Below are 17,330 nucleotides of genomic sequence, written 5' to 3' on the forward strand. Positions count from 1 at the left end.
TACAGCCTGTATAAGAACTTTTAGAAATCTGCATGAATGCTGATTTAGAGGAAACATCGATTACTATTAACTCCTTCTGTATTGACTTAGCATCTTCACTCTACCAATTTTCTAGATTGAATCCCAAAAGAATTCATAAACCAAAAGTCTTTAAAGTTAATCATTGTTTGTAATTGTGTTAATTTTTAAGTGTAGTTTCCATTGTGACTATTCTCTTTCAATCTGTAAATTATCATTTTTACATACTCTCTCATAATTATACCCAGCCTGATGTTGAGCATTGTTGCAGCTTGATCTAATTTTAAACTGTGCTTCTGTAAGGCTATGATTGCTTTGCATAATGCACACTTGCATTTTACTGAGACTGTAATATTCCTTCAGTGCCTCCTGCAATTGGTGCAATGTTAAAATCCCTGGAGAGACATTCAGTATAATTGGCTTCTTTATCAGTCTACTGTCTAGATGATCTAAGCTTTAAAAAAAACAAAAAAAAACTTTAGAAGATTATTTCTTTCGGAATATTTTTTCCTGTACATTGGTGGAAGCCCAACAAGTTCACACCAACCCACCGAAGAGTAACCCACCCAGACCCATCTCCCTCTGACTAATGAACCTAATACTATGGGCAATTTAGCATAGCCAATTCACCTGACTTGCACAACTTTGTGTGCTGTGGGAGGAAACCGGAGCACCCGGAGGAAACCCACGCAGACATGGGGAGAATGTGCAAACTCCACACAGACCGGAGACTGGGATCGAACCTGGGACCCTAGTGCTGTGAGGCAGCAGTGCTAACCACTGAGCCACCATGCCGACCGGACTAATTCATGTCAGGACTAATAGCAGAAGCAGTCATGCAGAGACTTGAAAACACAGCCCTTCCCCTAATCCAACTGAGCTGCACAATCCGTGGACAACACATTTGTTAACATCAAACATACAAGACTAGAGGAAACACACCATCTCATGAACAGTATACTCACCGGCATCAAGTTTACCAGGAGGAAGTGAAGAACAACCAAGTCGGATTCCTGGATGACATGGTAGAACAGATTGAGAACGTGTGTAAGGTATGAGCAGGTAGGGAAAGAGTTAAGTTTCAAGTTTTGTGAAACAAAAGATTCAGCTAGCATGACTTGGAGGCAAGGATAGTCGTTTAACAAAGTGAAGAAGCATTTATTATGAGAAGCCATTTAACAAGATGAAGAAGCATTCATTATGTAAAGCCATTTAACAAGATGAAGAAGCATTTAGTATGTAAAGTTAGTTAACAAGGTGAAAAGTATTCATTATGTGAAGCCAGCTAACAAGGTTTAGAACTTTTATTGTGTAACAGCAGATGGCTTATCTTTATCATTGACACTCGCTGATTTTAATGGTCACTCGATCAATATGTATGTTGCCTTATCTGGATGCTCCTCCCTGTAAATGACTATATAATTCATTAAGAAACTGGTGTTCGAAAGAAGACAGAGAGCTCATGTCTCTATGCACATGGGCAATCATTCTCTCTCCCTCCCGGAATAAAGATGAAGGAGGCCCGGAATAAAGATGAAGGAGGTAAAACTATACTGTCTCGCTGAGCATTTTGCTTTGACTGAAGTGGGAATGGGTCAACAGTATTGGCATAGTCGGCAGGATCCAAATGAATAGTTACGATTGGACGGTATCAGCAATCTCCCGGAACATTGGTATCTCGAGATGGACAGGCCCACAAGGTAAGATTTTAACCCTTGGTCCCTCTTGATATTCCCGTGTGTTGGAAACGGTCCCCTCGTTCAATTGCTTTCTATTCTTCGGACTCCTCGAATGGTACTTAGTTCAGTAGAGAGAAGCAGTTTCACAAGAGCGTGGACAAAGAGGTTCATGTCCTCTGCGCTGTTTTCAGAGGGATTAATTGAGATTAGAGTCCACTGGGTTGTATTGAGGTTTGAGTCCTCCGTACTGTTTCGGGGTTCGAGTTCTCTGTGTTTTAGTGGGATTCGAGTCCTCTGTGTTTAATTGGGGTTTGAGCCTCCATGAGGAGTAAAGTGAGAAAGGGGTTAAAGTCTCCTAGTGGCAACAGTTGAGGCTCTGCGAATTTTGATGTTTTAAAGTGTTGGTTTATTAAAATACTGGTTCAGAAAATCCTTTTAAGTAACAATTTTGCCTTATTTGAATCCAGACCTCAATTCCCTGTATTTTGAGGGCTGTGTAATGGGGCAGATTTTGTTTTTACATTAAAATTGTCCAATATTTATGTCCTTTTTAAAATTCTCAAACTGGTAACCTTAAAACAAATTGATTGAGTGCCTTGAGCCCCTGATTCATTTGAAATTCTATAACGCCTATTTAAAAAAACAGTTGGGTCAGTGGTCATGCTTTAGCCAGCTGAGAGTATTATATTAAAATATCTTTGCTGTGTTTTTAATGCAGAGTGTTCACAAAAAGAAGAGTGCAGTTTGAGTTTGATGTTTTGTTAAGATTTTAGAGAATATTAGAAGTTGAGGCTGAGCTGTTTCAGTTCTGTTAATTATTATTAAGACTTCATTGGCCCCCTTCATATTGCAAATTCAAAGAATATTGATCTGTACCAAAAGTTGGCACTGTAATTCTGACTATTTCATTTAGGAAGTTTCATTTGGAGAACATATTTTAAAATACCCAGCATTTGTTTCCCACAAATATTTTGAGATTTAAATCTAAACTGAAACTGCCTCTTTAATTACAAAAGCACAGAAAACATTTTGTTGTTTTCTTGCTATTCGAGACTTTTGAAATAGTTTGCCTGACAGCTTTCACACTAGCCAAGTATTAATTTGTTAAAGGAAAATAATTTTTGAATGACCTGAATGGGGTCCCCCGAGGGTTTGATTTTAGGACCACTGTTGTTGTTTATAACTGACTGAATTGTCTAGGCAGTACAATTTAAAAGTTTATGGATTTTATGAAACTTGATAATGTCATAAATAGAGAGCAGAGTAATAGACTTCAAGAATTCAAAACATGTTGAAATAGGCCGACACAATTTAGTGTCGTTGAATGTGTGACTGTCTTCATACTGATAATCATCTTGGCAAGGAAAGAGTGAGAGAGGAAATGCAAATATACTTTTAGCAGCTAACATCTTCTCTAGAGTTTCTCCATTCACAGGTAAAGCACACCTTCGGACCACTGTCCACCCTTCCACAACCTGATCCAATCATGAGCACAAAAAGTGAAGAAACTACCAACAGTGAAGAGGAGGTCGGTACACTTTTTGTCAGTGACATTAAACCACATGAGCTTTACCTTGTCTTTCGATCATTTAAGGGATATGATGGTTCACTGATCAAGCTAACATCACAGCAGCCAGTTGTCTTTGTTACATTTAACAGCAGAGCGGGAGCAGAAGCAGCAAAGAATGCTGCATTCACTGAGCCAGCTGCTGCACTGCTCACTCAGATGAGTTGGTATCCTCCATCTGAAGCATCTCCGGAAGGATGGAAGTCTCGACAGCTTTAAGTATTTAACTGACCTTACCCAAGTATTCAGATTTCCCCATGGTGTGGTGTGCAAGGACAGACTGAATTTTGTGTTCAGGTTTGACTTTATTGAAGGAGATTTTGGATAACTGGCTCACTTCCAGTCAACTTGGAGGGGATGGAGTGGTCACTAAGGACTGTGGATTTAAGAACTTTACTGGTGTTTTTTTTTTCCACATGAGAGGATTGTTCAAATTCTATTTACTGTAACAGACTAATAATTTTTGTTGTTATAATCATTGTATGCTATGTGTCAATAACTTGCTTAAATAATGGCTGAGAGAGTCTTATGAAAGATGGTAGTGCCATCTAGGTGGTTATCATGAAATGAAAGAAGGAGGGAATGAGAAAGTGTATAAGGTATGAGCAGGTAGGGAAAGAGTTAAGTTTTGGGTTGTGTAACAAAAGCTCAGCTAGCTTGACTTGGACCAGATAAGAACTTACAGTAAACAATGACGTGCTGGAGACAAGGGTAGTAGGTTAATGAGATGAAAAAACATTCATTATGTAAAGCCAGTTAACAAGGTGAAAAGCATTTATTATGTGAAACCAGTTAACAAGGTTAAGAACGTTCATTGTATAATGCCAGATGGCTTAATCTGTATTGTTGATGCTCGCTGTTTGTAATGGTCACCCAATCGATATAGATGTTGCCTTATTTGGATGCTGCTCCCTGTAAGTGACTACATAATTACTGAAGAATCTGCTGTTCAAGACAGAGAACTCGTGTCTCTGTGCACATGGACGATCGTTCTCTCTCCCTCCAGAGCCCAGAGTAAAGATGAAGGAGGTAAAGCCATACTGTGTCTCAGCATTTTGCTTCGACTGATACGGGACAGGGAAACAGGACAACAATATAACCAACAGGGGATTTACAACCAAAGTGTACAGGATACCCACCACACTGACCAGATCCTCAACTACAATAGCAACCACCCTACATTTTAGATTAGATTACTTACAGTGTGGAAACAGGTCCTTCAGCCCAACAAGTCCACACCGACCCTCCGAAGAGACCCACCCAGACCCATTCCCCTATACCTAACACTAGGGGCAATTTAGCATGGCCAATTCACCTAACTTGCACATTTTTGGACTGTGGGAGGAAACCGGAGCACCTGGAGGAAACCCACGCAGACATGGGGAGAATGTACAAACTGTACACAGACAGTTGCCTGAGGTGAGAATTGAACCTGGGTCTCTACTGCTGTGAGGCAGTAATGCTAACCACTGTGCCACCATGTTGCCCATGATTCTACTCATGAATCTGTTCATGATCTGACACTGTTTTAAATATCACAAGAATAATGCTTAAACTATTCCATTGAAGTCGGATGGCTAGGTTTCTTCCTGTTTGTGTACACAATTACTATATAGAAGTACTATATATTGATATAGGATGAAAGCAAAGAATGAAACATTCACAAAAGTCATGTGCACCCTGAACTCTTGATTTGGGTGAGTTTAACTCTACCACTGGTGTGAAATATAATCAGAGTTCCATCGTTCTTGTTCAGATCGAGGTGTCTCAAATGGACTCAGTTGGTCTCAGATGGACTATTTCTGTTCCTCAGTCATTTCATTGCTTAATTCTGTTATATCAAATCAGGATAGTATATGAAAATCCTTTTCTATTTCACCAAAGCTTATTAATTTTTAATAGTTTAGCATTTCTATTTAAACTTTACTCTTGCGGTCCATTAAATCTCACTGGTGTTCAGTCTCCGTTATTTGCCAAATAAGTGAATAGATCGATACTGATGTAGAATTTGACATTTCCTGTATTTAACTTTATGCCCACATACTCATTCTTTTACCACTAGTTTGGCTTTTGAGATTGAATTGCCTACTGCAGAGAGTTTGACCAATATTTGCAAGAAAATTGAGTTCGTAAAAACAGAGGAATTGTGTATTACGCCCTTGATTTGCAAAGCCTCAAATGATCATTCATCTCTTGATTAAAAACTTTAAAAGTAGCAGGTAAGTGATAGTGTGAATGTAACATCAGTACTCTTCCATCAACCAGACTCTACAGCAATGTAGAGTTTTTTTTAATCCAGGGGCATTGGAGGCAATTATTTCAACTTTTATTGTATTTGGGAATAAGGGAGAAAGGTGATCCCCAGTTCCTGCTGCAACAGTGTTGGATGTTACTAAATACTGGCTCTTGTTTTGTGATGCCATGCTCTTCTTGAAACTGCCAAATTGGATCTGACAGCAGAAAGGCCACAGTATAAGATCTGTTACTGATCTCCTTCAACATTGCACTATATGATGGCTCAGGTAGCCTGTACTTATTGATTGTGACATCACCTCAGGGTGCGAAGTGAAACCTTCCACCATTTATCAACACTTAAATTTTTACACCATGAGTTAGATTCTGTTCTCTTGCTGCCAACATGTAGAATTTCTGAAAATAGCATGAGAAAAGAATCAATATGAGCAGGAAATATATTTGACCTTTATTTCTGTATAAGATGATAAATGACAAAGAAGCTATGGGAGAGTTTTTCGCTTTTTCTTTCCCTAATGCCTAATTCAAAAAATACACTAATTCACGAAATTCAAAGCTGCTATCCTCCAGTCAGCATTAGACCTCTCTTTTCTGCTTCGTTACTTCCAGCTGGCTGTAGTGTTTAATGTGTTCTTTAAATTTTGATTCATGGCAAGAGCTCACTGTTAGAAGTCCCAATCATGCTCCTGTGTGAAATTCAGTGTTAAAATTATCCAGCTGAATGTTTGTAGCTGGCTATTTCAGCTATATAATCCATACACAAACATCCACAAAAAATATAAATGAGCACTTCAATAACTGAGGACCTTTCATTCTGAATCTGATCAACAAAAGAAAGACTTGCAGTTGACTGGCCAGCTGTTTTACAGTAACACAAAATGTATTTTGAATACTTTTGAAAAGCAATTACATACAATTTGCAAATGAATTTCAATAAAGATAAATGTGAGGTGTTACATGAATTTCAATAAAGATAAATGTGAGGTGTTTTATTTGGAAATAAAAATAATTTGCGTCTTTCTTATACAATAAGAATCTAAATGGAGTAAATGAGTGAAGATATTTAGGAGTACTAAAAGTTGTAGCATAGATTAAGAAGGCCTTCAAAAAAAGTAAATTAAGCACTTGGCTTTAATTTCTAGAGAAATAGAATAGAAAAGTAAGTCGTGCCAAATTTGTATCAAACCCTGGTTAGACCATACCTAGAGTATTGAGGATAATTCCAGCCACTAAATTAAAAGAAAATTTACAGAGTTATTGGATAAAGTGCACAAAGATTTAAAAGAACGATTCCACAAGTGGTTGGATATACCCATCAGGACAGAATAAACATGAGAGAGAAGGGAATAGTAGATTATTTTGATGGTTTCATATGGAAATTAAGAGGAAACTCAAGAGGAGCATAAATGTTGGTGCAAGTGATTTCTCTGTGGCACATTCTATGGAATGTTGTAATAAGATACCCATATATCGTTTTGTCAGTATATCTTACCCTATTCTGTGATGAAAACATGAGATAGATTTAAACTTTTAGAGTTTGGATTTCAAAAAGTAGTCATGGGTGTTGGTTACTTCTGTGAAGCCATTTCTTTTTTTTTCGAAAAAGTCAAAGATTCCTTCCATAGCAGGGTTGATTTTAGCTCAAGAAAACCCAGAATTTTCTTAAGGAAATTTGGAGGAGATGAAGATGTTGAATTCCTACAGTGAAGAAAGAGACCATTCAGCCCATTGAGCCTGCATCGACCCTCCAAACATCATCCCACCAAGGCCCATCACCTGACCCTATCCCTATAACCCTGTATTTATCATGGCTAAACCACTTAACATGCATATTTCTGGACACTATTGGGCAATTTAGCATGGCTGGCACTGTGGCTCAGTGGGTAGCACTGCTGTCTCATAGTGCCAGGGACCCAGATTCACTTCCATCCTTGGACAATTGCCTGTGTGGAGTTTGCATGTCCTCCCCGTGTCTGTGTGAGTTTCCTCTGGGTGTTCCGGTAACCTCCCACAGTCCAAGGTGTGCAGATTAGGTGGATTAGCCATGCTAAAAATATTGCACATAGTGTCCAAAGATGTGCGGGCTAGGTGGGTTAACCATGCTGGGTTACAGAGATAGGATAATCTGTGTCTGATTGTGATTCTCTTCTGAGCCACCGTGCTGCCCCTGACTAGGGTCAGAAGCAAGTTTTAGTTTTATCTCCTTACAGTGGTATAGGAAATTTCAGGGATGTATGGTCACCTCCATAGAAGAGTTTAGTTTTGGCAACTTCCAAACCAAGAGAGTCTTATTAGAAATCTGCAAGTTATTCAAACTGAGCAGGCTTAGGCTCTCAAAGCTGGGGAAGAGTTCATGTTGACAGATTGGAAAACACTTCACATTGTCTCTACTTCCACAGCAAACAATCTACTAGGACTCACAAAATAAGGAGCTGAGAGTTGGGTGTACTTTCTTGATATATGACCTTCTGTAAGTTAATGGTGTTAACAAATAAGTTATAAAAACTTTATTTCGCTTGGAGTTTGAAGATTTTTCGAGATGCATTCTGTACTTATTTATTTTCATTTACCCTTTTGTAATAAACTTCTGTAATTAAAGAACATCTGCAGCCCATTGTCTGTCAGACCAGGTTTCATTCTGAGATCTGACTTGTCCAGTAGTTTATATAAAAAAAAGATGTTACTCCATACTTTCTTCACAGAATGAATAACCTCATAGCTTATATTCAATCTGTAAGCAGCAGGAAAGGGTCTTGTGACATGGTGGTCATATCCCTACCAGACGATCTAGGTCCAAATCACATGTTCCAGAGTGTGTCATAACATTATCTGAACAGGTTGATTAAAAATAATTAATAACAGCAGGACTGGGAGTAAGATCTATACACAATAGTCTCCCAGTTTTATTTGTATATAGTCTATATGTGTAAAATAATCTTCAAATAAAGAACCCATATTAATATTTTGACAGTCCAAATATATATGGTGAACAGAGGTGAGCATAACAAAAAAGCCTTATAAGTTAAGAAGATAGGAATGCAAGTTGGATATTCAGCCCCTCAAACCTGCTCCAACAGTCAGTTAAATCATGGTTGATCCTCATTTTAACTCCGTTTTCCCTCCTTGACTTGCCTTCAACAGGGTTTTGGATTTCCAGTATCATTTATGTAAAGATGTTCTCCAGATTTCATGTCTGAACATCCTAATTTTAAGACAATGCTATCACGTTTTGGATTTTCACTTTGGAAGTAACCTATTCCTATCTTCCCTATAAACATAGAAGATAGGAGATGGCCATTGAGCGGATTTCAGCTCTGCCATTCATGATTATGACTGATTCTCTTAACCCAAAGTAAGTTCTTTATGAACTTAAACACTTCAATTTGATCGTTCTATCCCAACTCCCCACCCCTTTGCTATGTCCTCTACAATATTCATTATCATTTTAATAATTCCAGAGATCTTCCAAATGATTGTGTAACCTTTTTCTTTCTCTTGCAGGTATTGATCACACCACTTAATGTGACTTCCATCAGTGATAAGGATGCCTCTAAAGCTGGATTGAAGCCAGTTTGCAAATGGAAAGCTTATAGTTTAGAAGACTATCCAGGTACTGTACATTTCGCAACCCAAACAGGTCACAGCACCCTATCATTGCCAATGAAATATGAATGGAATTGCTGTCTACATGGGCTTAAATGGTCGACCTGACCAAGCGTACTTCCCACCGCAACTAAGTCTTGCTGTGAAGAACCCTACCTTTACAGTTTAAAACAAATATGAATAGAACCATAAAGCACAGGAGGTGATCATTCAGTCCAGCATGCATGTGCATTCTCTTTGAAAGCTGGGAAATGCATCATACAAAGCTGGCTTAGATTTCTAGATAAACGTAAAGCCACACAACATTGCTGTCGAACAGCAGGCACTAACTAGCCAGCTGTCTAGGTTGCGTACAAATAAGAACAATTGTAAGTGGTTAGGCAGTAAAGTACAGTTACTCTTTTCTGTATCAGTTATAGGGAATGGTGTTCTGTTTCTGGTCAATCCTTTCTCAAGCTAGTAGTTTATCTCAGAATAATGCTCTATCAGTCCTTTTACTTTGTACTTTTCCAGATGGCTGAACTTCATCCCATCAAGAGATGCACTGCAAGATCTGGGCAATCATAATTGCTTTCTCTCCTTTCTCATTCTCTTTTTGTGGTCTGTCTTTTTTTATTCACATTTTTTTCTCTCTCTCTCTCAGTTTTGTCTTCTCACTTCCTCTTTTATCTCTCTCTCATCTTCTCTTTCTGTCTTTTCTCTGTCTTTCCTCTCTGTTTTCTTTCCTTGTGGTCTTGTTTTCCCTCTCTCTCTCTCTCTCTCACTCTTATTTTCCCCTCTGTCTGTTTCCCCCTCTTTGTCTTTCCCCGCTTTCTCTGTTTTCTCTCCCTGTTGCTTTGTTTCCTTCTTTCTCAGTCTTGCTTTGTTTGTTTTCTCTCTCTGGCTAGCTCTGTGTTTTCTTGCTGTCTCTCTCTCTCTCTCTCTCTCTCTCTCTCTCTCTCTCTCTCTCTCTCTCTCTCTCTCTCTCTCTCTCTCTCTCTCTCCCCTCACTCACTCACATACTCAGTCTGTTTTCCCTCTTTTTGTCTATTTCTCCTCACCCGCCAATCACATCTCTTTCTCCACATTCTCTATGGCTCTCACTTTTGTTCTGGTTTCTCCCTCTGTTTCGCTGATTTCTATCTATCTGTTTTCCTTTTTTTCCTCTCTTGCTTACCATTTTCCCCCTCTTTGTTTTCCTTCTCTCTCTATTTCTTGCTTTCTCAGTTTCACATTAAATAACGCATATGTGAGAAACATGAGAATGACGAGAACGAGGGTAGGTCCGATCAAGGACAATAATGGGAGACTGTGTATTGAGTCGGAAGAGATAGGAGAGGTCTTGAATGAGTACTTTTCTTCAGTATTTACAAATGAGAGGGACCGTATTGTTGAAGAGGAGAGTATGAAACGGACTGGTAAGCTAGAGGAGATACTTGTTAGGAAGGAAGATGTGTTGGGCATTTTGAAAAATTTGAGGATAGACAATTCCCCCAGGCCTGACGGGACATATCCTAGAATTATGTGGGAGGCAAGAGAGAAAATTGCAGAACCGTTGGCAATGATCTTTTCATCTTCACTGTCAATGAGGGTGGTGCCAGGGGACTGGAGAGTGGCGAATGTTGTGCCCCTGTTCAAAAAAGGGAATAGGGATAACCCCGGGAATTACAGGCCAGTTAGTTTTACTTCGGTGGTAGGCAAAGTAATGGAAAGGGTACTGAGGGATAGGATTTATGAGTAGCTGGAAAGACACTGCTTGATTAGGGACAGCCAGCACGGATTTGTGAGGGGGATAGGTCTTGCCTTACAAGTCTTATTGAATTCTTTGAGGAGGTGACCAAGCATGTGGATGAGGGTAGAGCAGTGGATGTAGTGTCCATGGATTTTACTAAGGCATTTGATAAGATTCCCCATGGTAGGCTTATGCGGAAAGTCAGGAGACATGGGATAGTGGGAAATTTGGCCAGTTGGATAGAGAACTGGCTAACCGGTCGAAGTCAGAGCGGTGGTAGATGGTAAATATTCAGCATGGAGTCCAGTTACAAGTGGAGTTCCGCAGGGATCAGTTCTGGGTCCTCTGCTGTTTGTAATGTTTATTAATGACTTGGAAGAGGGAGTCGAAGGGTGGGTCAGTAAATTTGCAGACGATACGAAGATTGGTGGAGTTGTGGATAGTGAGGAGGGCTGTTGTCGGCTGCAAAGGGACTTAGATATGATGCAGAGCTGGGCTGAGGAGTGGCAGATGGAGTTCAACCCTGTCAAGTGTGAGGTTGTCCATTTTGGAAGGACAAATAAGAATGCGGAATACAGAGTTTACGGTAGGGTTCTTAGTAAGGTGGAGGAGCAGAGGGATCTTGGGGTCTATCTTCATAGATCTTTGAAAGTTGCCACTCAGGTGGATAGAGCTTGTAAGAAGGCCTATGGTGTATTAGCGTTCATTAGCAGAGGGATTGAATTCAAGAGTCGTGAGGTGATGTTGCAGCTGTATAGGACCTTGGTAAGGCCACATTTGGAGTAGTGTGTGCAGTTCTGGTCGCCTCACTTTAGGAAAGATGTGGAAACTTTGGAGAGGGTGCAGAGGAGATTTACCAGGATGTTGCCTGGAATGGAGAATAGGTCGTACGAGGATAGGTTGAGAATGCTAGGCCTTTTCTCATTGGAACGGCGAAGGATGAGGGGTGACTCGATAGAGGTTTATAAGATGATCAGGGGATTAGATAGAGTAGACAGTCAGAGACTTTTTCCCCGGGTACAACAGAGTGTTACAAGGGGACATAAATTTAAGGTGAAGGGTGGAAGGTATAGGGGGGATGTCAGGGGTAGGTTCTTTACCCAGAGAGTGGTGGGGGCATGGAATGCGCTGCTTGTGGGAGTGGCAGAGTCAGAATCATTGGTGACCTTTTAAGCGGCAATTGGATAGGTACATGGATAGGTGCTTAAGCTAGGACAAATGTTCGGCACAACATCATGGGCCGAAGGGCCTGTTCTGTGCTGTATTGTTCTATGTTCTATGTAATCTTACTGTTAGCTCCTTTTAGCAACTGGACCTCATTCAAAATATAAATTTAGCATTTAAAGTACTAATAGTGAAACACTCCCAGCTGACCAAAAGAAAATGCTGAAGAATTAATCTTTCAGTTACTTATGAAGTTTTGGTAGTTGAGTTTTGGCTTTATCACTGTTTGTTCTTTAATTTCATGTTTGTAAAAATACACTTAAGGTATCTTATTTCTAGTAGGGACTAAGAGTGCACCAGCTTCCTAGACACAATAATTAGTTTCTTATCCTTAAGAGCCTTGAATGGCTGTGGTGAAACCTGTCATTTCATCTATTGTAAGAGTGCAAAATGGTAAGAATCCTAATTCAGAATGCTGAGAGGAATGTGAGCGTCAATCTTCAAATAAGGCATGGATAAATAAAGTCAATAAAAAGAGTAAATTGTTTTTTGGATGTTTGAAATAAGGGCACAAAGCACAATAGTAGCTGAAAAGGCATGGTAGTTGAACTACATAATAATAACGGAAATAAAATGCACCTCTCTCCGAGACTGCGACTCGTGCAGTAGGAAGAATTCTAGTTTTAGTCAGGCAAAGGGAGCTCAGTACCAGATCTTCTCCAGAGCATTTCCCCAATAACATTCACCACTGCCTATGTTTGTGTTTCGCCGTCTCAAATTATGTTGTAAACTGGGGAGCTTTAAAAGGGTCTTCTTTACCGCAAAAGGTGTTTTTCAGAAGGTGGTGTTACATGAAGACCATGTGTACTTAACTGAACTTTGATATCATGTAAGGACAGCCCAGCAAATGTAGTTTTGTGTGTCTTATAATCATGTTGTACGATATCCATCTGAAATATAGGCAGAAGGGCTTCTGAGTATGCATTGTACATTAACATATTTTTACGTGGCCTGACAAAATGAGCTAAGAATTCATATTGGTGCCAATTAGAGCTGTCAGAACAACGTTCCCTTCATCCCATATGTACTTCTCTTGTATTATCACAGTCAAGTAAAAGCATTATTTCTATGGAGGAGAATCGGAGTGCTGAATTTAACATTGGACAGCAGCCCTGCCCACTGAAAAGTTGGGCAAAAGCCACCTCCAACAGGCCAGATACCCACAATCACAGTTAACATTCATCGGGTAATTAAATGACACCTCCTCCACTCCACACATTCAGAGGATGTAGGTGACCCTGGCAAGGCCAGTAGTTATTACTCTTCCCTGGTGACCATGAGCAGAGGGTGGTGAGCTGCCTTCTTGAACTGCTGCGATCCATGGAAATGAGTTACTATCGGCAGAGCTGGCGTAAGCAACCAGAATTGTCCTAGCCCGCAAAAGCCATGTCCCATGAATTAATTAAAAAAAGTATATCTACAGGCTGTTCAGAAGGGAGTGCCAAAGTTTTGACACAGCAACAAAAAAGGAACTAGCTGCAGGTCGGGAGGTAATGGCCTCGTATTATTACTGCTGAAATATTCGTCAAAAGACCCGTAATGTTCTGGGGACCCGGGTTTGAATCTTGCCATAGCCATAGGGGATATTGCATTCAATAAAAGTCTGAAACTTAAAGTCTAATGATGACCATGAAACTGTTGTCAATTGTTGGGGAAAAGCACAGCTGGTTCACTAATGTCCTTGAGAGAAAGAAACTGCAGTCTTTACCTGTTCTGATCTGTATGTGACTCCAGACCCACAGTAATGTGGTTAACTCTTAACTGTCCTCTGAGCAATTAGATATGGGAATGAATGAATTAAATTTAAAAAAAAATGTTCTGGGGACCCGGGCATGAATCCTGCCATGTCGGATGGTGGAATTTGAATTCAGTAAAAATTTCAAAGGTCTAATGATGACCATTAAAATGTTGTAAATCGTCAGAAAAAAACACCTGATTTGCTAATGTCCTTTAGGGAAGGAATCCACAGTCCTTACCTGTGAGGTCCATGTATGACTCCAGACCCACAGCAATATAGTTGAAGTCTTGACTGCCCTGTGAGAAATTAGGGGTGGGCAATAAATGCTGACCTAGCCAGAAACGTCCTCAGCCCGTGTATGAAATTAAAAAATGATACATTGCAAAACCCTGAAGGTTAATGGGATGGAATTAAGCATAATATGCTTTTGTGTTCCAGTCATTCAGTGCGTTGGCAAGACCATGTAGAACACAAAGCAGTACAGCACAGAAACAGACCTTTTGGCCCACCATATCTGTGCCAACCACAATGCCATTCTAAACTAATCCTAACTGCCTGCACACGGTCTGTATCCCACAAATACAGTGCAGCTTTTGGCTCCATATTTAGGGAAGGATTTAAATATATTGGAGGCAACTCAGGAGGCTTCCTAAATTGGTACCTGTAATTCATATGTTGTCTTATGAGAACAGGTTAGACGTGCTGGTCTTGTTTCCATTGGAGTTAGAATTAGCAATGACTTAATTGAATTGAATAAGCCCCTTGACAAAGTGAACAGAGTAATGACGTTTTTCATGCTGGTCAGTCCAGAACTTGGCAGCATTGTTTTAAAATTCGATACTGCCCTATTAGGAGAAAGATTAGGAAAATTATTTTTCCTTTTCTAAAGTTGTGACACTCTGTTCTTCAGAAAGTGGTAGAGATGAAGCCATTGTCTTGAAAATATCCAAAGATAGATAGATTATTTTTTAGGCAGGGGAATCAAGGATTTTGGCATTAAATGGGAATGTTGAATTCAACACAAACAGATGTATCATGACCTTACTGAATTGGGGAGCAAGGCTAAAGGACCGAATTGTCTACATATGACCCTGTTTTGTGTGTTTGTTGGTACTTGGTTAAATGCTGATTTGATATCAGTGACTCTACCTTCACAATTCAGTTAATTTGTTCGTGAGGTCAGAAGCTGACTGAGCCTGATGAAATCCAAACTGAGCATTGGTGAGCAGGGTACTGCTGATCAAATGCACTTCATAGCAGTATTGATGACCTTTTCCATTACTTTGATGATTGAGAGTAGAATAACAAGGCAGTAATTGACCAGCTCGGATTGTCTGACTTCTTGTGAATAGGACAGACTTAGGCAGTTTTCTACATTATTGTGTTGATGCCAGTGTAATACTAGACCAGTTTGACTAAGGTGCAGCTAGATTTTGAGCACATCTTCAGTACTGTTACCAGCATGTTTGGATTAGATTACTTACAGTGTGGAAACAGGTCCTTCGGCCCAACAAGTCCACACCGACCCTCCGACCCACCCAGACCCATTCCCCTACATTTACCCCTTCATTTACTACGGGCAATTTAGCACGGCCAATTCATCTAACCTGTACATTTTTGGACTGTGGGAGGAAACCGGAGCACCCGAAGGAAACCCACGCAGATACGGGGAGAATGTGCAAACTCCACACAGACAGTTGCCTGAGGCGGGAATTGAACCCGGGTCTCTGGCACTGTGAGGCAGCAGTGCTAACTGCTTTGCCCATGTTTTTAGGGCCCATTGCTCAGTTTGAGGTGAATCAAAATAGCTGAAGACTGTCATCTGTGATACTGCAGACCTTAGGAGCAAGTCGAAATGGATCATCTGAGTGACACTTTTGTGGCTGCAAATGCTTCAGTTTTGGTCTTTTGCAATGATGTGTTGGACTCTCCTATCGTCAAGAATGGGGACATTTGTGGAGCCAGCTCCTGGTAGTTGCTTAATTTGGCACCACTATTCAAAAGTGGCTGTGGCAGGACTGTGGCACTTAGATCTGATCCATTGTTTGTGGGATTGTCTAACCCTATCTGTTGCTTGCTGCTTTGGCTGGTTAGCATGTAAGTAGTCCAGTGTAGTAGTTTCACCTGACTGATAGTATATTTTTAGGTATATATGGTGCTGCTCCTGGCATGTCTTCCTGCACTCTTCAGTGAACTGGCTTTGATTCCCTGGCTCATCAGTAATGGTAATGTGGGGTTTTACCGGGCCATAAAGTTGCAGATTGTAAGCAAAGTACTGTAGATGCCGGATATCTGAAACCATCAAAGAGGACACTGGAGAAACAAAAGGGCTTCTAAGAATCCTATTATCTCTTCCTCTTCCTCCCCGCAACCTCCTCCATATTACTCCTATAAACACTAACAGGCTACTGGGGTTTAAGCAGCAGGAAGAGGTTTCAATTTGCCAAAGGCAGGAAAGTTGCCCAACACACAACCACACTGCTGGTGAAATACTAAAGGAATTGGATAGGCATTAGGCAAGATGACCTTCCAAGAGGGCGTAGAAGGATGGGTTAGTAAATTTGTGGGCGATACTAAGGTCAGTACAGTTGTAGGTAGTGCCAAAGGATGTTGTAGGTTTCAGAGGGAGATAAATAAGCTGCAGAGCTGGACTGAGAGGTGGCAAATGGAGTTTAATTCAGAGAAGTATAAAGTGATTCACTTTGGAAGGAGTAACAGGAATGCAGTGTACTGGGCAAATGGTAAGATTCTTGGTAGTGTAGATGAGCAGAGAGATCTCTGTGTCCATGTACATAGATCCCTCAAAGTTGCCATCAGGTTGATAGGGTTGTTAAGAAGGGATACGACGTATTAGCTTTTATTAGTGGAGGGATTGAGTTTCAGAACCATGAGGTCATACTGCAGCTGTACAAAACTCTGGTGCGGCCACACTTGAAGTATTGCATGTAGTTCTGGTCACCACATTAAAGGAAGGATATGGAAGCTTTGGAAAGGGTTCAGAGGAGATTTACCAGGATGTTGCCTGGTATGGAGGGAAGGACTTACAAGAAATGTTGAGGGACTTGATTCTGTTTTCGTTCGAGAGAAGAATATTGAGAGGTGACTTAATTAAGACATACAAGGTAATCAGAGGGCTAGATCGGGTGGACAATATGAGCTTTTTTCATTAGATGGTGGTGGCTAGTACGAGGGGGGGGACATAGCTTCAAATTGAGGTGTGATAGATATAGGACAGATATCAGAGGTAGTTTCCTTACTCAGAGAGTAGTAGGAGCGTGAAACATACTGCCTGCAACAGTTGTAGACTCGCCAACCTTATGGGCATTTAAATTGTCATTGGATAGGCATATGGATGAGAATGGAATAGTGTAGGTTAGGTGGACTTCAGATTGGTTTCACAGGGCGGCACAATATTGAGGGCCGAAGGGCCTGCACTACTGTAATGTTCTGTGTTCTACAAGAAACCCCTAACTATTCCATCTGACTTCATGCTGTCTCCCAGTCTGCCTACATGCCAGCTGCCTGGGCTAAGTGGAG

The 17,330-nt window shown here is 40.5% G+C and overlaps 1 protein-coding gene across 2 annotated transcripts in view; it reads left to right on the forward strand.

Annotated features, from left to right (window-relative positions):
• Nucleotides 1–17,330, forward strand: part of alkbh1 (alkB homolog 1, histone H2A dioxygenase) — a 55,171-nt gene that overhangs the window by 20,057 nt on the left and 17,784 nt on the right. The window contains exons 2-3 of one of the 2 annotated variants that reach the window (XM_072568155.1): nucleotides 3,116–3,225; nucleotides 9,019–9,127. In XM_072568155.1, the coding sequence (XP_072424256.1) occupies nucleotides 3,184–3,225; nucleotides 9,019–9,127 (151 nt within the window). In that variant the 5' untranslated portion in view covers nucleotides 3,116–3,183. The remainder of the gene's footprint in view (nucleotides 1–3,115; nucleotides 3,226–9,018; nucleotides 9,128–17,330) is intronic. The other variant, XM_072568154.1, reaches the window with a different exon arrangement.

Source organism: Chiloscyllium punctatum, chromosome 4 (assembly GCF_047496795.1).
Source record: "Chiloscyllium punctatum isolate Juve2018m chromosome 4, sChiPun1.3, whole genome shotgun sequence".
Classification (NCBI taxonomy): Eukaryota; Metazoa; Chordata; class Chondrichthyes; order Orectolobiformes; family Hemiscylliidae; genus Chiloscyllium; species Chiloscyllium punctatum.